This window comes from Natator depressus, chromosome 10, assembly GCF_965152275.1.
Source record: "Natator depressus isolate rNatDep1 chromosome 10, rNatDep2.hap1, whole genome shotgun sequence".
NCBI classification, from domain to species: Eukaryota; Metazoa; Chordata; order Testudines; family Cheloniidae; genus Natator; species Natator depressus.
This window is the reverse complement of record NC_134243.1, coordinates 32,326,182-32,342,809: the sequence shown is the minus strand read 5'-3', so window position 1 is coordinate 32,342,809 and position 16,628 is coordinate 32,326,182. Positions and strand designations below refer to the sequence as shown.

Sequence of the window (16,628 nt, the reverse complement as noted above, 5' to 3'; positions counted from 1 at the left end):
TCTGATGCTGTTATACAAGCTTGACACAGCCCGCAGCCTCCTCGCAAGCTGCAGCCCTCTGAGGATCGCGCAGGGCACCCTGCAGTGGTCATAGAATCATAGAATATCAGGGTTGGAAGGGACCTCAGGAGGTCATCTAGTCCAACCCCCTGCTCAAAGCAGGACCAATCCCCAATTTTTGCCCCAGATCCCAAATGGCCCCCTCCAGGATTGAACTCTCAACCCTGGGTTTAGCAGGCCAATGCTTAAACCACTGAGCTATCCCTCCCTTCCTACTGAGCTATCCCTCCCTTCCCTGTGGTGCTGTAGGCAGAGCAATAGGCTGCAGGGACAGCTGGGTGGTAAGTGCCCGATGATAGGGAGCTGTTGCTTAAAGATGTAAGTTTCAGTGACTGATTCGCAGGGCCCTGCGTGGCCCCTGGCTGTGGACTTCACTGCAGGATCCACCCCCCCAACCCCCATCCCCCGGCCTCAGAACCGAGCTACAGCACCTGAGCTTTCGCTTAAAAAAGAAAACACAAAATTAAAGGGTTGGTTCTTGCCCCTCATGACTGCGAAGAAAACGTCCCCAATATAAACCAATCTGTTACTGTCTCCTCACGTCTGCTGCCTCCTGAAACAGGAGCTCTGAGCTGGTGTCTGTACACAATGCCCCCTCCAGCTTGGTGGGGCAATAATCCTGGAACCTAGGGGCAGTTTTAGTGTCAATGCAATTAAGAATTTCATTGCTCGCTTAGCTCACTATCCCCCACTGCCTCTCCAATTGCCTAAACCCACAGTGTGCTGTACCTCGCTGCCATGTCCTCCGGCACGCATGCACCAACCTCTACAAGGCACTTGTGCTTTGTCAGAGCAGATGTTGTTGGCACTGAAAGGCATCACAAAGTGAATGGGTTATAACATCTCAGTCAGTGGCAGAGATGCTGAGCTGGGCATATTCTTTATACTCCTCCTCAGCGCAATAAAAACTTCCCTTTGGGAATTTACCAGCCTGCCCCCAAAACACAAGCACTGCAGTGCAGAATTGAGGCGCAGTTTGCCGCTGATGATGGTGATTAATAATTGGTTTAACTACTTTTAACAGGACACCGTCGACATGTACGGCATGTCCCCTCATCCCCCAGTTTCCCAGTCATGTGAAAGACCCAGACACACAACAAAGGAAACTCACTATGTGGAGGAAGCAGCAGGAAGGGCTGTTGGATGCGCAAAAGAAATAAACTGACAAATAGCAAGCACATAAGATACATAAGATATTGCTCTCTCTAATCTTTCCCTTATAGAATTTTGACTGTTGTTTGAAACAGATGTGTGCACAAAATTTTAAGCTGGTGGTGCCCCTTTAAATTAACCATTAAAGGAGCAAAGGATTTACTGTGCAAAGAATAAAGCAGGGATCCCGGTTTCGCACTGGGTCCAGCTTGGTGGGGTTGCCTAATATTACCCCTGTTTTCCTCACCTGCAGAGCTCCGACAACATCCCTCCAGGATATGAGCCCATTTCGCTGCTGGAAGCATTGAATGGCCTCCGCTCCATCTCCCCATCCATCCCTTCCGCTCCTCTGTACGAGGAAATCAGCTACACTGGGGTGGTGGATGGACTGCCCCCAGCCGGCCGCCCACTAGCCGGGATTGACAGAGCCATGGAGAGCGGCCCTCAAAAGAGCAAGCGGAGCAAATCTCCAGACAGGTCAGCCCTAACTTCGGAAACGTCCCTCCCCCAGGGCCTCTTCCCTGCACGTGCCTTCTAAAATACCCCTAGAGAGCTCAGAGCTACCGACCATTCCCATCTGTCTCCGTAGGCTGCATCACAGGAGGTCCCCAGCTTTCTCATATCAGCTGTCCATAAACACACTGAGCTGGGGAGTAGCCTTCCTGGCTCCTGGTCACACAGCGATCTGCTGTCCTAGTGCCGTGTGAGGCTGGGAAGTGGCAGCCCCGGATTTTCAGCCTGGTTTTGCAGCTGTGCTTTCACACCCCCCATGTCCCGCACCCCCAGTTCTATGCCCACACTTCCTTTGAGCTTTTTCTGGTATCATGCCCCTCAAGCCCCAGGCAGGTGAACCTCCCCTTGACACGTGGAGGCCCAGTCCGGAAGCAGAGCCCTGACAAGCATTGCAAGAAGGGGCTGAAACTCCTGGGAATGCCAAGTTCAGATCCCAGCAGGCCTGAGGTGACCCTTTGCCCTGCTGAGCAGGTTCTGTGCAGGTGACTGTTGACTTGTGTCTCAAATGACACGCACCAGGGGTCTGAGCACTCGAAGCGGCTGCTTATGCCCTTGTGGCCCTTTCTATGAGAGGGAGGTTCCTGATCACACGTTCCCCTGCCTGCACTCTTGTGCACCTCCTGGCTTCTGCCGTTTCTGCTGTGCTGTGCCTGCCGGGGGCTGGGAGGTGCCATGGGAATGTAAATTGCTGTGTTTTGTGGCTCTCTGCAACGTCACTCTTCTCCTACCCCCAGTGCGTTACGATCTCCTTCGTCGCCGATCCACGAAGAGGATGAGGAGAAGCTCTCTGAGGACTCAGACTCCCAGCCAGCGCTGAGCGGGGCCGAGCTGGTACTGAGGAAGAACAGCTCTCCTGGAGTAAGTCCCCATCCCAAGCACTCAACCCTGGTCGCTCCCTGCCCCATGAGCCCTGCACCAGTGAAAGGCCACTCTCTGGGCTATGGCCTGGCGGCTGGCTACGGGTGCCAGTCTGGGGGGAGGTGCATTTCGGGCAGGATCTTCCTGAGTAACAGGGCTCAGGGTAAACCCTTTAGTGCGTGATGGGAAGGAGCCCGGAGTCTGCTGCCGGGGAGCCCCAAACACTTCCCATCTCCCTTAACTCCACAGCTCTCTACCCCCCACCCCCAATGCCTTGGGTTTCCCAAGCTGCCAACCCCTCCCCCTGGGCACAATGGGAACTATTACAATTACAGCCCGGGAGGGCATTTCTAACCCCTTGGGGCTGGCGCCTGAAGGGCTTTGTTAACATGGGATGCTCCTGCCGGTGCAGAAGGGTTTCTGAGTGGCAGATCTAGGTTAATTCTGGCTCCAATCACTGCAGCTGGCTTTGCAGCTTCCTAGCTCTGAACCCCCCAACCTGGGCCTGCCCAGTGCACCCACAATCAGCATCTGACACCTGGGAACCTCCAGGAGGGGGTTTCAGCAGGGGGTGGTGTGACTGGACAGGTGGCCACCTTCGTTCCCCAGGCCAGTACGGTACTAGTGTGGTGATAATGCTGGGCACCCTGTATCGGGGCATCAGGCTGCCCCCCGTCCTGGGCACAGCCCTCCTGAGCATGTCGGTACAGTATACTGAGTCCGAGGGGAGAGGTTCCAGCCTGCAGAGATCATTCTGTTCTCTCCTTTTCCAGAGCATAGTGGCTGAAGAAATGGAGGGGATCTCATCTCTGCAGCAAGGTACGTCCTGCCTTAAGATAAGTTAGTCTAGAGGGTGGAGTTTGAGGCTGGAATTGACCCCCTGCTAGCCTTTTGGCCTTGCTCTCTCAGCTTATGGCAGGACTCCTTCTAATCCCTCTGGAAGGTGCTCCTTGGGGATGGACATGGTCTCAGCCTAGGATCACATGCCCGGGTCACTGATCTCTGTTGAATGTGGGAATCCCTCTGCCAGGGACCGGCTTTGGGGTTTCCAGTTCCCCTTGGAAACTTGAATCTGACAATGGCTAATCAGCTGCAATTCCCCAGTCTGTGGGCCTGTCTGGGCAACAAGCTGGGGGGTTAATCTGCAGCACGCTAGCCTGCTGCGTATCAACTGGCCACATGGATCCTTCGACCATGCACTCAGGGTATGTGCACGTTTAATCTGGGAGATGTGATTTCCAGCCTGTGCAGACATACCTGCACTAGCTCTGCTTGAGCTAGCACGCTGAAAATAGTGGAACTGGGGTAGCATGGGCCGCGGCTTGGGATAGCTGCTGGAATACGTACTTGCCTGGATCCCGGGTACATACACAGGTGGCTGGTCTGAGCAGCCACCCATGCAGCCCCAGCTACACCACTGTTCTTAACACGCTAACCTGAGCTGGGAATCTCACCTCCCAACTCAGAGGCAAGACGTAAACATTCCCCTGTGTGCATTGAGCGCTCGGGAGCTCTGCGTGTGGTAGCAGGGTCCACATGGCCAGTTAGCGCAGGGGCAGGCTGCTGTGCTGCAGATTGACACCCCAGTTTGCCATGCACTCACCCTCTAGACAAGCCTGAGCTTTGCCATGGGATTTCCTTGGAGACTGAGCGCCCCCTAGTGCTTGTGCACAGACACAGCGCCTGACCCATCACTGCTGGGCCCCAGGTGTGATTCTTCATTGAAACATGGACTTTGTGCAACAGGGATCTTTGTGTGAAGAACTATCAAGATCTGCAGAGCTCTGTGTGCTGTGACTCCTTCCAGCGTGTCTCATGTCTCAGATCTTCCAAAGGGAGCATTTAAAAACTGCATTTGGACAGTGGTGGAAGCTGAAGGGGAAACCGTGCCAGTTGGGAACTAGGAAAGCGACAGTGACTGAAATTTCTCATGCGTTCCTTCCCAGCCGGCTCTCCCTGGAGCTGAGCTCTGCCCAGGGTGGGCTGACGGGGCAGATCAGTAGTGCAGTGCCAGGCTGGCTGTGTGCATTCCCCTCCCCTTTGCTGCTGTCACCATGTTCCCCAGCCTGCGCCTAAGGGCCAGGTGGGAGGCAAAGGCTCTCGGTTGGCCATTGTGCCAGGCAGCACCCACCATTCCCAAACACTTGATGGGAAATTTCACTGCAACTTAAAAGCCTAGATCTCATTCCCTAGACAAACCCTCAGTAACACCAGGCTGCCTGTTGATCTGCTGTGGGAGGTGGCTTCCACATGGGGAGGGAGGAGAGCACCAGGGGTGGTTCTCCGTCCTGCCCAGTGCCAGGTGGCCATCTCCCTGCTCCAGTGCTGCTCCGTGGGTAAGATCCAGGCTGTTTCCTGCATGCCTGGGACTGGCTCAGTGCTCTGCTAGGATTCGCACTCTAGTGCTGTGATCAGTGCCCAGGGCAGGGCTGTCAGGAGAAATGGCAGGAGGCACTTCGCGACTTCGCTGGGCTCCCTAGGCCTGATGTGTCTTCAAGTGTCTCGGCTGCAGACAAGAGAAGTGCCTTTTTCAGTCGCTGGCCCTGTCACCTGGCAGCGTTTGCAGGGCGCAGCAAGGGGCAGTGGGGAAGGAACCTGTTCTCCCCATGCGCATGCCAGTGGGGGGCCCTTGTTAGCACTGGTCTCTCCTTGGGAGGGAAGGCAGCACAGGCCCTTCCGTCTCTCTCCCGGGACTAAGCTGTCCAGCTCTCTGCTGACTCCAGGTAGCCGCCTGCCCTCCATGGAAGACATCCTGCCGGAGAGCAGCTGCAGCGAGCACAGGAGCCTTACGCGGTCGGAGAGCGACCCCCCCGTTGATGTGTACCTGCCAGGTAACAGCCCAGCCCTTGTGCTGGCACGGCGCTGATTGGCGGTGGGTGGCGCCGCCGCGGCTTGGCAAGGGGTCTGTGCTGTGCCTATTGGCTGCAGGCTGAGCCACCCTGCTTGCAGCTTGCTTGCCTGGGTCGGCGCATCAGGCAGCTCGTCTCCAGTGGAGAGTGAAACTCTCCCCTAAAGCACCCACTTGCCATGATCATATGGAGCTAACTGCTGCCCCCAGGAGCATGGGTGAGTGGGGCTCCCAGAGAGGTAACTTGCCCTATATCTCCCTTTGCCGTCCCCCTCCTCCCTCACCCTTTTGTCTTGCTGCTTCCAGTCCCACCCCCTTTCCTCCTTTCTGCTCTTTGGGCTGCAGCCACTAGACGGCAACACAATTGAAAGTGCGGGACATGGGGGGTGTGAAAGTTGGTGAGATTCTCTTTCCCCACTCCACCGAAGATTCATGAATACATGAATAGAGGCATAACATGGGGGCGGGGGGGGGGCTGAAAACCCCTGGTCTCCCTCCTCTAGTGACAGCCGCATCTGATCACTGGCCCTGGCTCTCCAGCTGTGAGCTCCCACCAAGGGGAAAAGCCCACCTGGCAGCAGATCCCGGGCACACCCAGAGAAGAGCGCAGGCTCCTGGCTTTATTGCTCCTTGTCTCCATACTGCTGACCCAGGGAGGGAGAGGCAGGGCCTGCCATGCTGGGGCCGCTGAGCAGTGAGCATTGCTGGCTGTGCAGGGGAGGACCCAGGCTGCAGCCCCGCTGCCGTTAGAGCAGGGGAATCCTCCTCCAGGATGCCTGTGCAGGAAGGGCTGTGGCAGCAGGGGGATTGTGCCTGCTGTCACCACAATCCACACGCGGCACACTGGGCTCATCCTGGAACCAGCCTGCCCTGTGCGAGGGAGGGGCCCACTCACTGTGCCGCGGGCGGGGGATTGCGCTTCGGGGGGCTTCGTGGCTGAGCTGCTCCCAGTGCAGCTCCGTCAGCTGTAGTCCTTGCAGCCTGTTCTCCCCCGTAGAGTCGCGGTCTGTTCTGAGCATCTCTCTAATGTCTCCTTCCTTCTGTCTGCCTCCCTGCTCCTGCCCTGGGCAGCACTGGGTCCCGATTCCTGCTCTATTGGGATAGAGGAGTAAGCTGGTACGTCGTCTCATTCTCTTACGCGCAGGGAATTGCATGGGGCAGCAGGACCCCTTTCAGGGTGGGGCTGTGGTGGGGGCAGACTAGCTGAATGTGTCAGTACCAGGCTGGCCCCTTCTCCCCTCCCTGCCCTTCCAGCTCGGCCCAGGATGGTGCATTGCTGCAATGGTTTCCCCTCACCACAGGGTGGCAGTAACAGGCCCCAGTGCAGGGCATGGGATTTCAGCCAACTGGCCTGAAATCCTGGAGTTCAGCTGCTCCCAGGGCTTCTCTCTCCAGACTGCTCAGCTTGTGCGTCCTTTGTGAATTGTCTGCAAAGTGACTTGTCAGCTCTGATCCCAGCCCCTGGCAGCATTCCTGAGTCCCCTCTGCCCAGCGCTAGCCAGGCCGAGCACCCCGCCAGGCTCCACTGGGCAGGCCACCAGTGTCCCTCTCCCCAAGAGAGCGAGGTGAGTTCAGCTCACTGCTCCTCACGACTAGGGGCACATGGTGCCTCCAGCCACCGCTGCTGTTACAGGAACAGAGGAGCCTGGTCCCTGCCATGCTGAGCACCCTCCCTCAGCCCCTCGCTGAATGCTCCTGCAGGAGGCCCATAAGCAAGTGGGTAACTCAGCCCTGTTAGCACAAGTGGCCAGGGTGCGGAACTGGCCCAGAAACCCCCTCTCACACACACACACAAGGAGATCTGATCTGATCTGCTTCCGCTCACCATGTGCAGGATTCCCCAAAGACTTGGGGGGCCAAGAGCCTGAAACCTGCGGGGGTTCCCATCTGGGCCCCGGTGCCCGCTGGGTCCGCGTCCTGCTGAACTGTGGCAGAGGGCATGGGGCTCATGCACTCATCAGCAAAGCCAAGAAACTGGAGAGGAAATCCTTGTTGGGTCGCCACCCAGCCCCTCTGTCCTGGGAGCCAGCACAGGGCAGTTCCCTTCCCGAGCAAAGGAGAGCGGGACATACCTGGCATATGCTGGACTGTGGGGAGCGTCCCGTTTGCAGCCTGAGTCCCTCTAGCCCCCCCCCCCCCCCCCCGAAAGGTCCCGTGCCCACAGGGCTCCTCTGGTGCGCACATGCTGGCTGATTTCCCCCAAGCTGTGGCTCAGCCCGTCCTGTGCCCGCCTGCTCCACCCCTAGGCTGATCGGAGGGAGGGAGGGAGGGACCGCAAGGCGAGCGAGCTGTCTTCCTGGGCTGTGACATCTGTCTCTCTCTCTCCCCCCTCCTTCAGGGTCGTCCGACTCCAAGACCCTTCCAAGCCATGGCGCCAACAGTCCCACTCAGCCCCTCCTCTTCGACCAGCCCCAGCTCTGCCCAGAGGATGCGCGCAGCCTTTCCTTCCGCCCAGGCCTGCGGCGGTCTCAGCTGCGTCCCAAGCCACATGCACAAGCTCTCCTCTCCCCGAGGGAGCTGGGAGCCTCCCACGCCCAGCAGGGCCCCCAAATGACACTCTGAACATGGCTCGGGTGTGTTAAATGAGTCTGTAAACGGGGCAAGAGGAAGGCCAGGCGCTGCCCCCTGCAGCGGGTTCGAGCCAGGCTCCCACTTTCCTCTTGGGACTGGCTGCTCCCCTCACCAACGGGCACAACTTTTGCACAGGTTGGTTTTTTAAAGATGTTTAAAGTACTTCCCGTTCTAACCCCTCCGCCCCCTTTCCCTCCCTCCACAGAGGAGCTGGCGGGAGGGAGTTGGTGGGGGGCGGGGTGCAAATGAAGGACACTCCCATGTATATTTTGTAAACACGATGACTGTTCGCAGCTGTAGGGTTGCGCTGCCCCTCCCCTGTAAATACGTCTTGGGCCAGTCGCCCCTTGCAGGCCGGCCAGGGTCTGCTCTGCTTTCTCCTGGGGGCACCCAGCCCAGGGGGGTCTCTAGCCAGGCTTATGTGGCACTCCCTCTCCTCCTGGTGCCACTGTCCCCAGGCGATGGTCCCCTGGGTGTGGCATTGCTGCCTGTCCAGCTGGTGGCCCCATGATTGCTTTGCAGCTGGCGCTGGCTCCCCTGCAGCCTCGTGTGGGAGGAGCAGTGTGGATGGGCTTATGCCTTCCCCTGCAGAGGGACGAGGGCCCCAGCTGCACTCACAGGAGGGACAGCCCCTCTGTGGGAAGCCTGCTCCTGCTCCTGCTCAGTCCTTCCCAGGGAAGATCCAGCCAAATCTCCAGCATGGGGAGCACGGGATGCCACTCCCCTTCCTGATCCTGCACGGGGGCTCTTGGGTTCAGCCACCAGCTGGTACCCTGCTCCCTCCAGCCCGTCCTTCTTGGGGAGTTGGTCACTGCTGCGCCGGGGTGGACCTAGCACCTGTCCCGCCCTGCTGTGTGGCTTCTTCCTGCCAGGCCCTGGTTCCTGGGCCCTCAGCATGCCATGCATGGCTGCAGGCAAGCTCTTACCTAGCTCACAGCACTGGCGAACGCCTGCCAGCGGCTCCAGGGCAGCCTGCTCTGTCAGCGCCCTCAGGCTCCAGGGGCTGCTTTCTGAGCTCCTTAGACACAAGCACAAGCCTCCTGCCGGAAGGGGGGGCTTTGCCCCGCCAGGCAGCCACCAGCAGCACCCACTTGGCTACCTGCAGGGCCAGGGCCAGCGGGGCCCTGCTGAGTGACACATCAGGGGAGCCCTTAGGGAGAATAGCCTGTTCTTCGTCCTTTACTATTCTGCCCACTTTCCCTGCTGCGGTGAAGCCCTGCCACCTGCTCCTCCTAGCTCTGGGGAAACCCTTCCCCAGCCCAAGTCCTAGCCCCTGGAATCTCCCCATAGCCCCAGCACCACCGTGGTGTGTCTGAGCCCTGGCAGGGGCAGGGAGCCCAGCCTGCAGAGAGTGGGGAGCAGCGCCCTGGCAGTGCTAGGCCCTGTTACAGCTGAGGGCCCAAAGGTGTGGGAGGATCAGCCTGGCAGTTTGTTTCCCGCTGGCTGGGGCAGGGCCGCTGAGTCGAGCACTCAGCTGTGGGTGGGGTTGGGCCCAGCATCTCTCCAAAGCCAGCAGCTCCATGCTCAGCACGCAGCACCACCAGCAGTGAAGCCCAGGCGGAGGGGTCCTGCCCCATGGTACAGGATTCCTGCCACGCTGGGGCATGGGAAAGGCCTCCATGGCAGAGAACCACCCCCTAACCCATGGCCCCTTTGAGTTGCAGCCAGCTGCTCCCACCCTGGTAAGGCCTTCATGAGGCAGAAGATCAGCCCTGGGCCCTCATTGCACTCTCCTGGGCTCGGGTGTCTGTTGCTGAGGAGATGGGGTGTGCACAGGGGTAGCAGAGGGGGCGGTCTTCCCAATGCTCCTGCTACGGCTCCTCCCTCCGAGAGCAGGCACAGCCATGGCACAGGAAGATGCCGTGAAAAGCACCTCCCGGCCCTTGCCACTGACTTCGGTGACTCCCTTTGGTAGCAGGGCAGCTCCTATCACCGCTATCTCCAGGGGCGTGAATCTCTCTGCCCTTCGTCCTGACCTGCAGCTGCATGCTCCCTGGGCAGGGTTCCAAGTGGGGCTAGCGGGCCGTGGGGGTGCTGACAGCCTATGGCGCTGAGGGAGACCTGCACTCTGTACACAGCTGCACACCGGGACCTGGAGCAGGAGGCGTTTGGGCACCTGCTTTTCCCCAGCACCCATGGCCTTGTTGGTGCCCCCTGTGCCCGCCTTGATCCATGTTGCTCAGTGCGGTGTCCTTGCCGTGTGCCTTGTTCCTGCTTTCTGTGCTGTGGGGAGCCCCTCACCCCATCCCTGGGGCTGGCCTGGACCCTGCGGGAGTCTTCTGTCCCTATTGGGAGCTCTGCCCACAAGGACGCATTCCCAGGGGCAGGTTTGTGTGCATGGCTGCTGGGCTCTGCCGTCTGCTTCCGTTTGCCACCATGCCTGTCATTCTCTGCTCCTCCCCAGCGAGATGGGCCAGCCGCCTGTCTCCCCGGCAGGGATTTCTGGGGGCTCCTCCCTTTGTTCCTCTGTTTAGAGTAATAAATCCATGGAGCAATAGCCTCTGTTTGGCTGTTATTGTAGTCTATGTGTGCATCCCCCGCCCCATGCAGGGGGAGCGGAGCAGAGCATTCTGGGGCAGGCGGCTGAGCCCAGACTCGGGCCTGGGTTTGCCCTGTCACCGGACACCGACTCCGCTGCAGAGGCCAGGCCCCACGGCACTCAGACCCCATGATGTGCACAGCGGGCCCGGAGAGGTCTGGTGGAGGCTGTGGCTGCAGAGGTGTTAAGGGGTCTCCGTCCTGCCAGCCCCACCCTCCGAGCACAGCACCTGTCTCCCCAAGCAGCTATCGGCAAAGCCCCAGGCCTGGGGTCTGGCTGGGTGCAGGCAGGCTCCAGGTTCCCAGGGGGCTGCTGGGGCCCTGCTGCTCATGACTGCTTCTTCAGACCATGGCCCTCCCCACCCTCAGGCCAGCTCATCCACTGGCTGTGGGGAGACGTCCCTGCTGCACAAGCAGGATGGGCTCATTCCATCTAGCACCTGGACTCACTGCTCCGGGGCTGGTGGCACCCACCCCGCCAACATGACTGTGCACTGGGAGTAGGCGCCCTGCTCTTCCCCTCAGCTCTGACACGGTGCCTGCTCACTCCCTGGCATCAAGCTTCTCCTGGCACTCCCTGCTGCTGCCTTGTGTCCCCTAAGCTTGCGCCTAGCCTTTAACAGTGGTGATAACTGAGACTCCAGGAGTCAAAGGGTTAACTACATGTCACAGTGCAGAAACCACCGATTACAGCCAGTGGTTGGTGGGGGGGGGCCCTTCCCTCCCACCCCATGTTGGAGCTAGGAGCTCAGCCTGGCCTCCCTGCCCCCAACTCTCAGACCCCAATTGCTGTTCGCTGGGAGCCAAGGAAGCTTGAGCCGGTGGACAGCTTGGCTATCCCTGTTCATTGCCAGAGCCTGGGGTGCATTTGGGGGTGGGATGAGGGGTTCCGGAGATAGAAGGTTCAGCCCGAGCTGCTTTTATCATTTTGGGATTCTTATAACTGTTCGGGTTGCAGAAGAAGGAGACAAAACTCAGGCCCTGATCACCTCTCCCCTAAAAGGTACAGCCCTGGCCTGCCCTGAGACACTGAGAAATGGGGTCAGGGGCCAGGCTCAAGATGTTTCCAAAGCTACTGCTCTCTTCCTGGTGTCCAGGAGCCCCTGGCGCTAGTGGGAAGCTAAGAATGGGTATGTTTGGTGTGTGGCACAGTGCGCAGCTCTGAGATCATAGTTGGGAGCTGAGAATGGGCATGCTCAGTGCCTGGTATAGGCCCACAGGAAGAAGGGCTGAGAATACCCACTGAGGTGACTGGAGCAGTTGACACCTTCTTTCAGGCTGTATTCATCTGCATGGGTGTTCTCACTCAGTTGAGAACGCCTCATTGAGATGAATGGGCCACTTCACAGCTCCCAGAACTCTCTGTGCTGTAGATGGATGTGTAGAGTCCCCTGTGCCTCATAGGGCCCAGAGCTGGCACAGGGACTCTGCATTTCCACTCTGCGACCCCTGCCTGCCACAGGTGGGTCCATGGGCTCCTCGCAGCGCCACCACTTCCCCTTAAGGCATGGCCAGGAGGAAGTGGAGCTGGCCACTGAGTGGTGCATAGCTCAACGGTCAGAGCAGCAGAGATGCGGTCAGAGCAGCAGGTGAGAATATTCTGTGTTCGAGAAGATGTAGGGGACCAGCCAAACCCCATCTTTAGAAACCCCAGTTCATTGACTAGAGCGCTGATGAAAAACTGATTTTGATCCCTTGGTGAAAGAGGGATGGTCTTCAAAGGGGCCTTTGATCTCCCAACTTTCCCCTTTCTGATTCTGTTCGGTCAGTGATTTTGAGCCCCAGAGAACAATCTGTTCCCTCCCCTAAAACTACCCCCAACATCCTCTACAATCCCTCCCCGTGCCTGCTCCACCAGGTCAGGGGGTGAGCTCAAGGATTTCCCCTTCCCTCCACTGTTCTTCAATAGGGAAAGGGAACCCAGAATTCCCTATTTTCCCATGCTCTCTCCAAGCATGGGGACAGGGCACCAGCCTTACCCCTTTTCCTCCAATGATGCTGTTTCTAGGGAGAAAGAGGAGCTCAAAGCAGGGTAGGAGAGTATGGGGAGAAAAACAGGGGTCAGAGTTGTTCAGGGGGGTGTTGGGGGTCTTCAACTCTGTCTCCCAACTCCCACGTCCCTGCCCTCCCTCCCCCTTTCATTCCTCCCTTCAAAACATACTGCCCACCACTGGATCCATGACAATCCCTGTCTTCTCAACCTGTGGGACCCTCACTGATGCCCTGCCCCCATGACTTTAGATGGCCAAAAAGTATTATTCTAACATGGAGAAAGAGGACAACTTTGGGTAAAAGCCTGTCCTTTTTCAGTGTTTGTGTGTGTGTGAGAGAGAGTGTGTGTGTGTGTAAGCGTAAAAGATTGATAAGGAAACTAATAACATCAGGGGAAAGGGAAAAATCCATGTCTGGCTGGGCTAAAGACTGAAAGGCAGCGTTTTCAGTTTTGGTAATAGAAGATCCCAGCATTGTTGAGCTGTGTGTCACACTGAAGCCTAGAATATTGAGTCTGTGTGAAGTGATGGAGACAGCTACAATCCGGGGCTCTTTTGGTTCAGAATATCACTAGGGTCAGTCGTCACTGGGTTTAATGATCTGTCTCAGTTTTTAAGTTCTCAGCCATTTTGACTTCAGAAATTCCCAGGGGCTGCATCCAGCCCTTCAGATGTTTTAATCCGGCCCTCAAGCTCCCACTGGGAGCAGGGTCTGGGGCTTGCCCTGCTCCAGCCGGGGAGCAGGGTCAGGGGTTGGCCCTGCTCTGTGCATGCTGTGGCTCCGCATGGCTTCCGGAAGCAGCGGCAAGTCCCCCTCTGACTCCTATGCATAGGGGCAGTCAGGGAGTGCTGCACGCTGCCCCCCCCTCCACCCCAGGTGTGGCCCCCATAGCTCCCATTGGCCAGGAACCACAGCCAATGGGAGCTGCAGGGGTGGCACCTGCGGACGGGCCAACGTGCAGAGCTGCCTGGCCACGCCTCTGCCTAGGAGCTGAAGGGGGGTCATGCTGCTGCTTCCGGGAACTGCTTGAGGTAAACGCTGCCCGGTGCCTGCACCCCTGTCCCTCTCCTGGGCCCCAACGCCCTGCCCCAGCCCTGATCTCTTTCCCGCCCTCCAAACCCCTCGGTCCCAGGCCATGGCACCTTCCTGCACCCCCAAACTCCTCAGCCCCACTCCAGAGCCTGCACCCCCAGCTAGAGCCCTCACCCACTCCCACACCCCAACCTCCAATTTCATGAGCATTCATGGCCCATCATGTATGCCCACCATACAATTTCCATACCCAAATGTGGCTCTCAGGCTAAAAAGTTTGCCCACCCCTGCCTTAGAGTTATCGCTTTGAAGCCTAAAGTGTCTGGCATGAGGGACTGGTATCAGAGGACGCACTCCCCTCTCCCTCATGGCCGAGACAGGTGCTGGGGTTATTAAGACCTACCTGGGAAGTGTCAAGGGCAGGGTCAGGCTAGGGTGACCAGATAGCTAGTGCGAAAAATTGGGACACTTTTTTTTGGGGGGGGGGGGTGTAGTTGCGTGTATAAGACAAAGCACCCCTCTCTTCACCCTGTCCCACAGCAAGGTCCCTGCAAGGTGTGTGCATGCCTTCTGCCTGCTCTCCTCTACCTTTCCCTTCCCTCCCAGGAGTTCTGCAGTCTCGGGGCCGGCCCAGAGAGCTCGACCATCACGGGCATGGAGCAAGGGGGGATGACCTTTCTCGGGCCCTGCCCAGCCCAGGGAAATTGCTCCCAAGAGGATCCCCAGCCATTTATACCTGCTGTTCCATGGCTCCGCCGTAGGGCGAGGCCATTAGGCATAAGGCATCCCCCCGCGACGGAGAGGGGAGCACCAGTGATCTGGACAGGAGAAGTTCAGTGGGTTGCTTGTAACAAAGGCAGCCATGGACTTCAACCACACAGGCCTCCCGTCAGAACTGCCCTCCCTGTACAAGCAGGACCACACGCATTTCTGCATGCCTTAGCAGGTCATGGGGCCTGAAGACCTGATGTCCCACAGCCCCGAGCCCCTCTGTGATGGGCCCTTGCGGACAACGCCACTTCATGAGGCACCCCCCGAGAGGGTGTGACCTCGGCCAGGCCGCTCCAGGCTGAGTTTCCGCCTGGCCTGAGCTGGGGAGATGGGTGCAGATGCTATGGGAGGGAGGAAAGGGAACAGGAGGCAGAGCCCACCCATGGCACCACACTCCGAGAGGTCCCCCCTAAGCACCGAGCCATTGGTTGGCCACATCAGGTGGGCTTGTTCCCATGGCCTCACCAGCTCTAGATCTCATGGAACAGCTACCCTGGGCCACCCTGCCAAATGGAGGTGCTGGAAAGGGCAGGCGCGCAGCACCCAGAAAAATGGCAGCTGTGGCCGGTGCCCAGCTTGTGGCTCCAAGTGCCTCCCCTGCCCCTGCCCTCTTGGAGCAATTACCCTCATCCCAAAGATCACTTTGACCCCTTCCCCCCAGCTGGAGAGGCACATGAGGTTAGAACGGAGACCCCTGGTGTGTGTGTGGGGGGGGGGGGGGGGGTAGAGAGACACATGGGGTTAGAATGGAGGCCCCAGGAAGGGGGCGGGGGAGGCACATGGGGTTAGACTGGAGGCCCGGGCGGGGGAGGTAGAGGAGACACATAGGGTTAGAATGGAGACTCATAGTATGGGGGAGGGCGGGGTAGAAGTGACACTCATGGGGTTGGAATACAGGCTCCTAGTGTTGGGGGGCACTATGGGGCTCTGGGGAGCCTCCAGCACGCTCAGCCCCGGGCCCTGGTGGGTGAGTGAGAGGAAGGGCTGGGGTGCCTCCCCATGGCGCTGGCTGCCTGTTGCTGGGAGGGAAGCCCATGGAGGTGATGGGCCATGCCCCTCTTTCCTAGCAGCCCGGCTCGGGGCAGGACTACATCTCCCAGGATGCCGCGCGGTGGCGAGAGAAGATTTTTCTGCTTGGGTTACCACGTTCAGGTTCCCAAATAGAGGATGCTGCAGGGGGGCTGGGGTGTAAGGAGAATGGGGCGGGGGGCAGCAGCCAGCTGCCCGGCTCTGAAGGCACCGCAGAAGTAAGGTAAGTAAGTAAATCGTGGACATTTGTTCATATTTCAAAAATGTGCCTTGACGGAGCTCGGCGGACCAAAAGCGAGGTCACGTGTGGGAAAACCTGGCTACATGGTAACCCTAGTTTCTGCCCAGCGTGTCATGACGCAGTGGCCGGATTTGGCGCCGAAGTCACTGCCTGCATCCCTCTCCTGCTCTGTCCCCATGGCCGGGCCCCACTGTGAGGCGCCGCGGGCTGCCTCCCACTATGCCAGCCCAGCCCTTAGCGCTGTGGGACCAGCTCACGGGCACAGCCTGGGATGGTGCTTGATGAGATGAAAGGAGTAGATGTGATCAGAGAAGGCTACAGCCAGGGCAGCCCCCACTGTCCTCTGACAGGAAACTATGCTTCTGTGCGGCCTACATGAGGACGCACACCCGCTCCCCTCATCATCGAGCCATTGAGTGCCCCAGATCCACCTCCCTGTTCTCACGGGTGCCAAGGAGTCACTTCGGCTGGACTGAAGGCTGCCAGGAGCCCTTCCACTGCTTGAAATCCACCCTGCTAGCGGCAAAGATACCAGCCTACCCAAATTACGCCCTTCCCCTCAAATGCTGTTCCCATGCTGCTACATGGGGTGGGTGCGGGGCTTCCCCAGGGCAGGAAGGTGGGGGGTAGCATATGCCAGCTGGGGACTGAACAGCTCTGGTATGGACAATGGCCACTACAGCAACTTCCCAGTAGAACTGCTAGCCCTTGTCTGAGGTTTAAGAGGTACCTGGCAGCTGCTCACTTTACTGTATACACAGACAACAACCCCCTGGCACAGCGCCACTGCCGGGCAAGGAGCACCTGGCCAGCTACGCCCCCACTGCAGTTCAGGCCTGGCTGAAGCAACACCAATGCAGATGCTTTGGGTCTGGCATGGAGTGGTGGGGGATAGAGGACCTTGGTGGGAAGGGGTGAACAGAGGCCCTGGCAGTGGGGGGAATGGAAGGCATGGGGTGGAGTGGGAATGGTGCACACTGAGCCACTGGGCTGGGGGACCCTGGAGTGAGTGGAGCTGGGACT

The 16,628-nt window shown here is 58.7% G+C and overlaps 1 protein-coding gene across 3 annotated transcripts in view; it reads left to right on the top strand.

Moving 5' to 3' along the window:
• MGRN1 (mahogunin ring finger 1) overlaps positions 1–10,518 on the top strand; it is a 105,561-nt gene extending 95,043 nt beyond the window's left edge. For 2 of the 3 annotated variants that reach the window (XM_074965659.1, XM_074965660.1), the window contains 6 exons: positions 1,466–1,689; positions 2,460–2,583; positions 3,357–3,402; positions 5,307–5,414; positions 6,503–6,547; positions 7,770–7,910. In XM_074965659.1, coding sequence (XP_074821760.1) covers positions 1,466–1,689; positions 2,460–2,583; positions 3,357–3,402; positions 5,307–5,414; positions 6,503–6,543 — 543 coding nt within the window. In that variant the 3' untranslated portion in view covers positions 6,544–6,547; positions 7,770–7,910. Of the gene's footprint in view, positions 1–1,465; positions 1,690–2,459; positions 2,584–3,356; positions 3,403–5,306; positions 5,415–6,502; positions 6,548–7,769 lie in introns of all 3 variants that reach the window. The other variant, XM_074965661.1, reaches the window with a different exon arrangement.
• Positions 10,519–16,628: the final 6,110 nt, after the last annotated feature.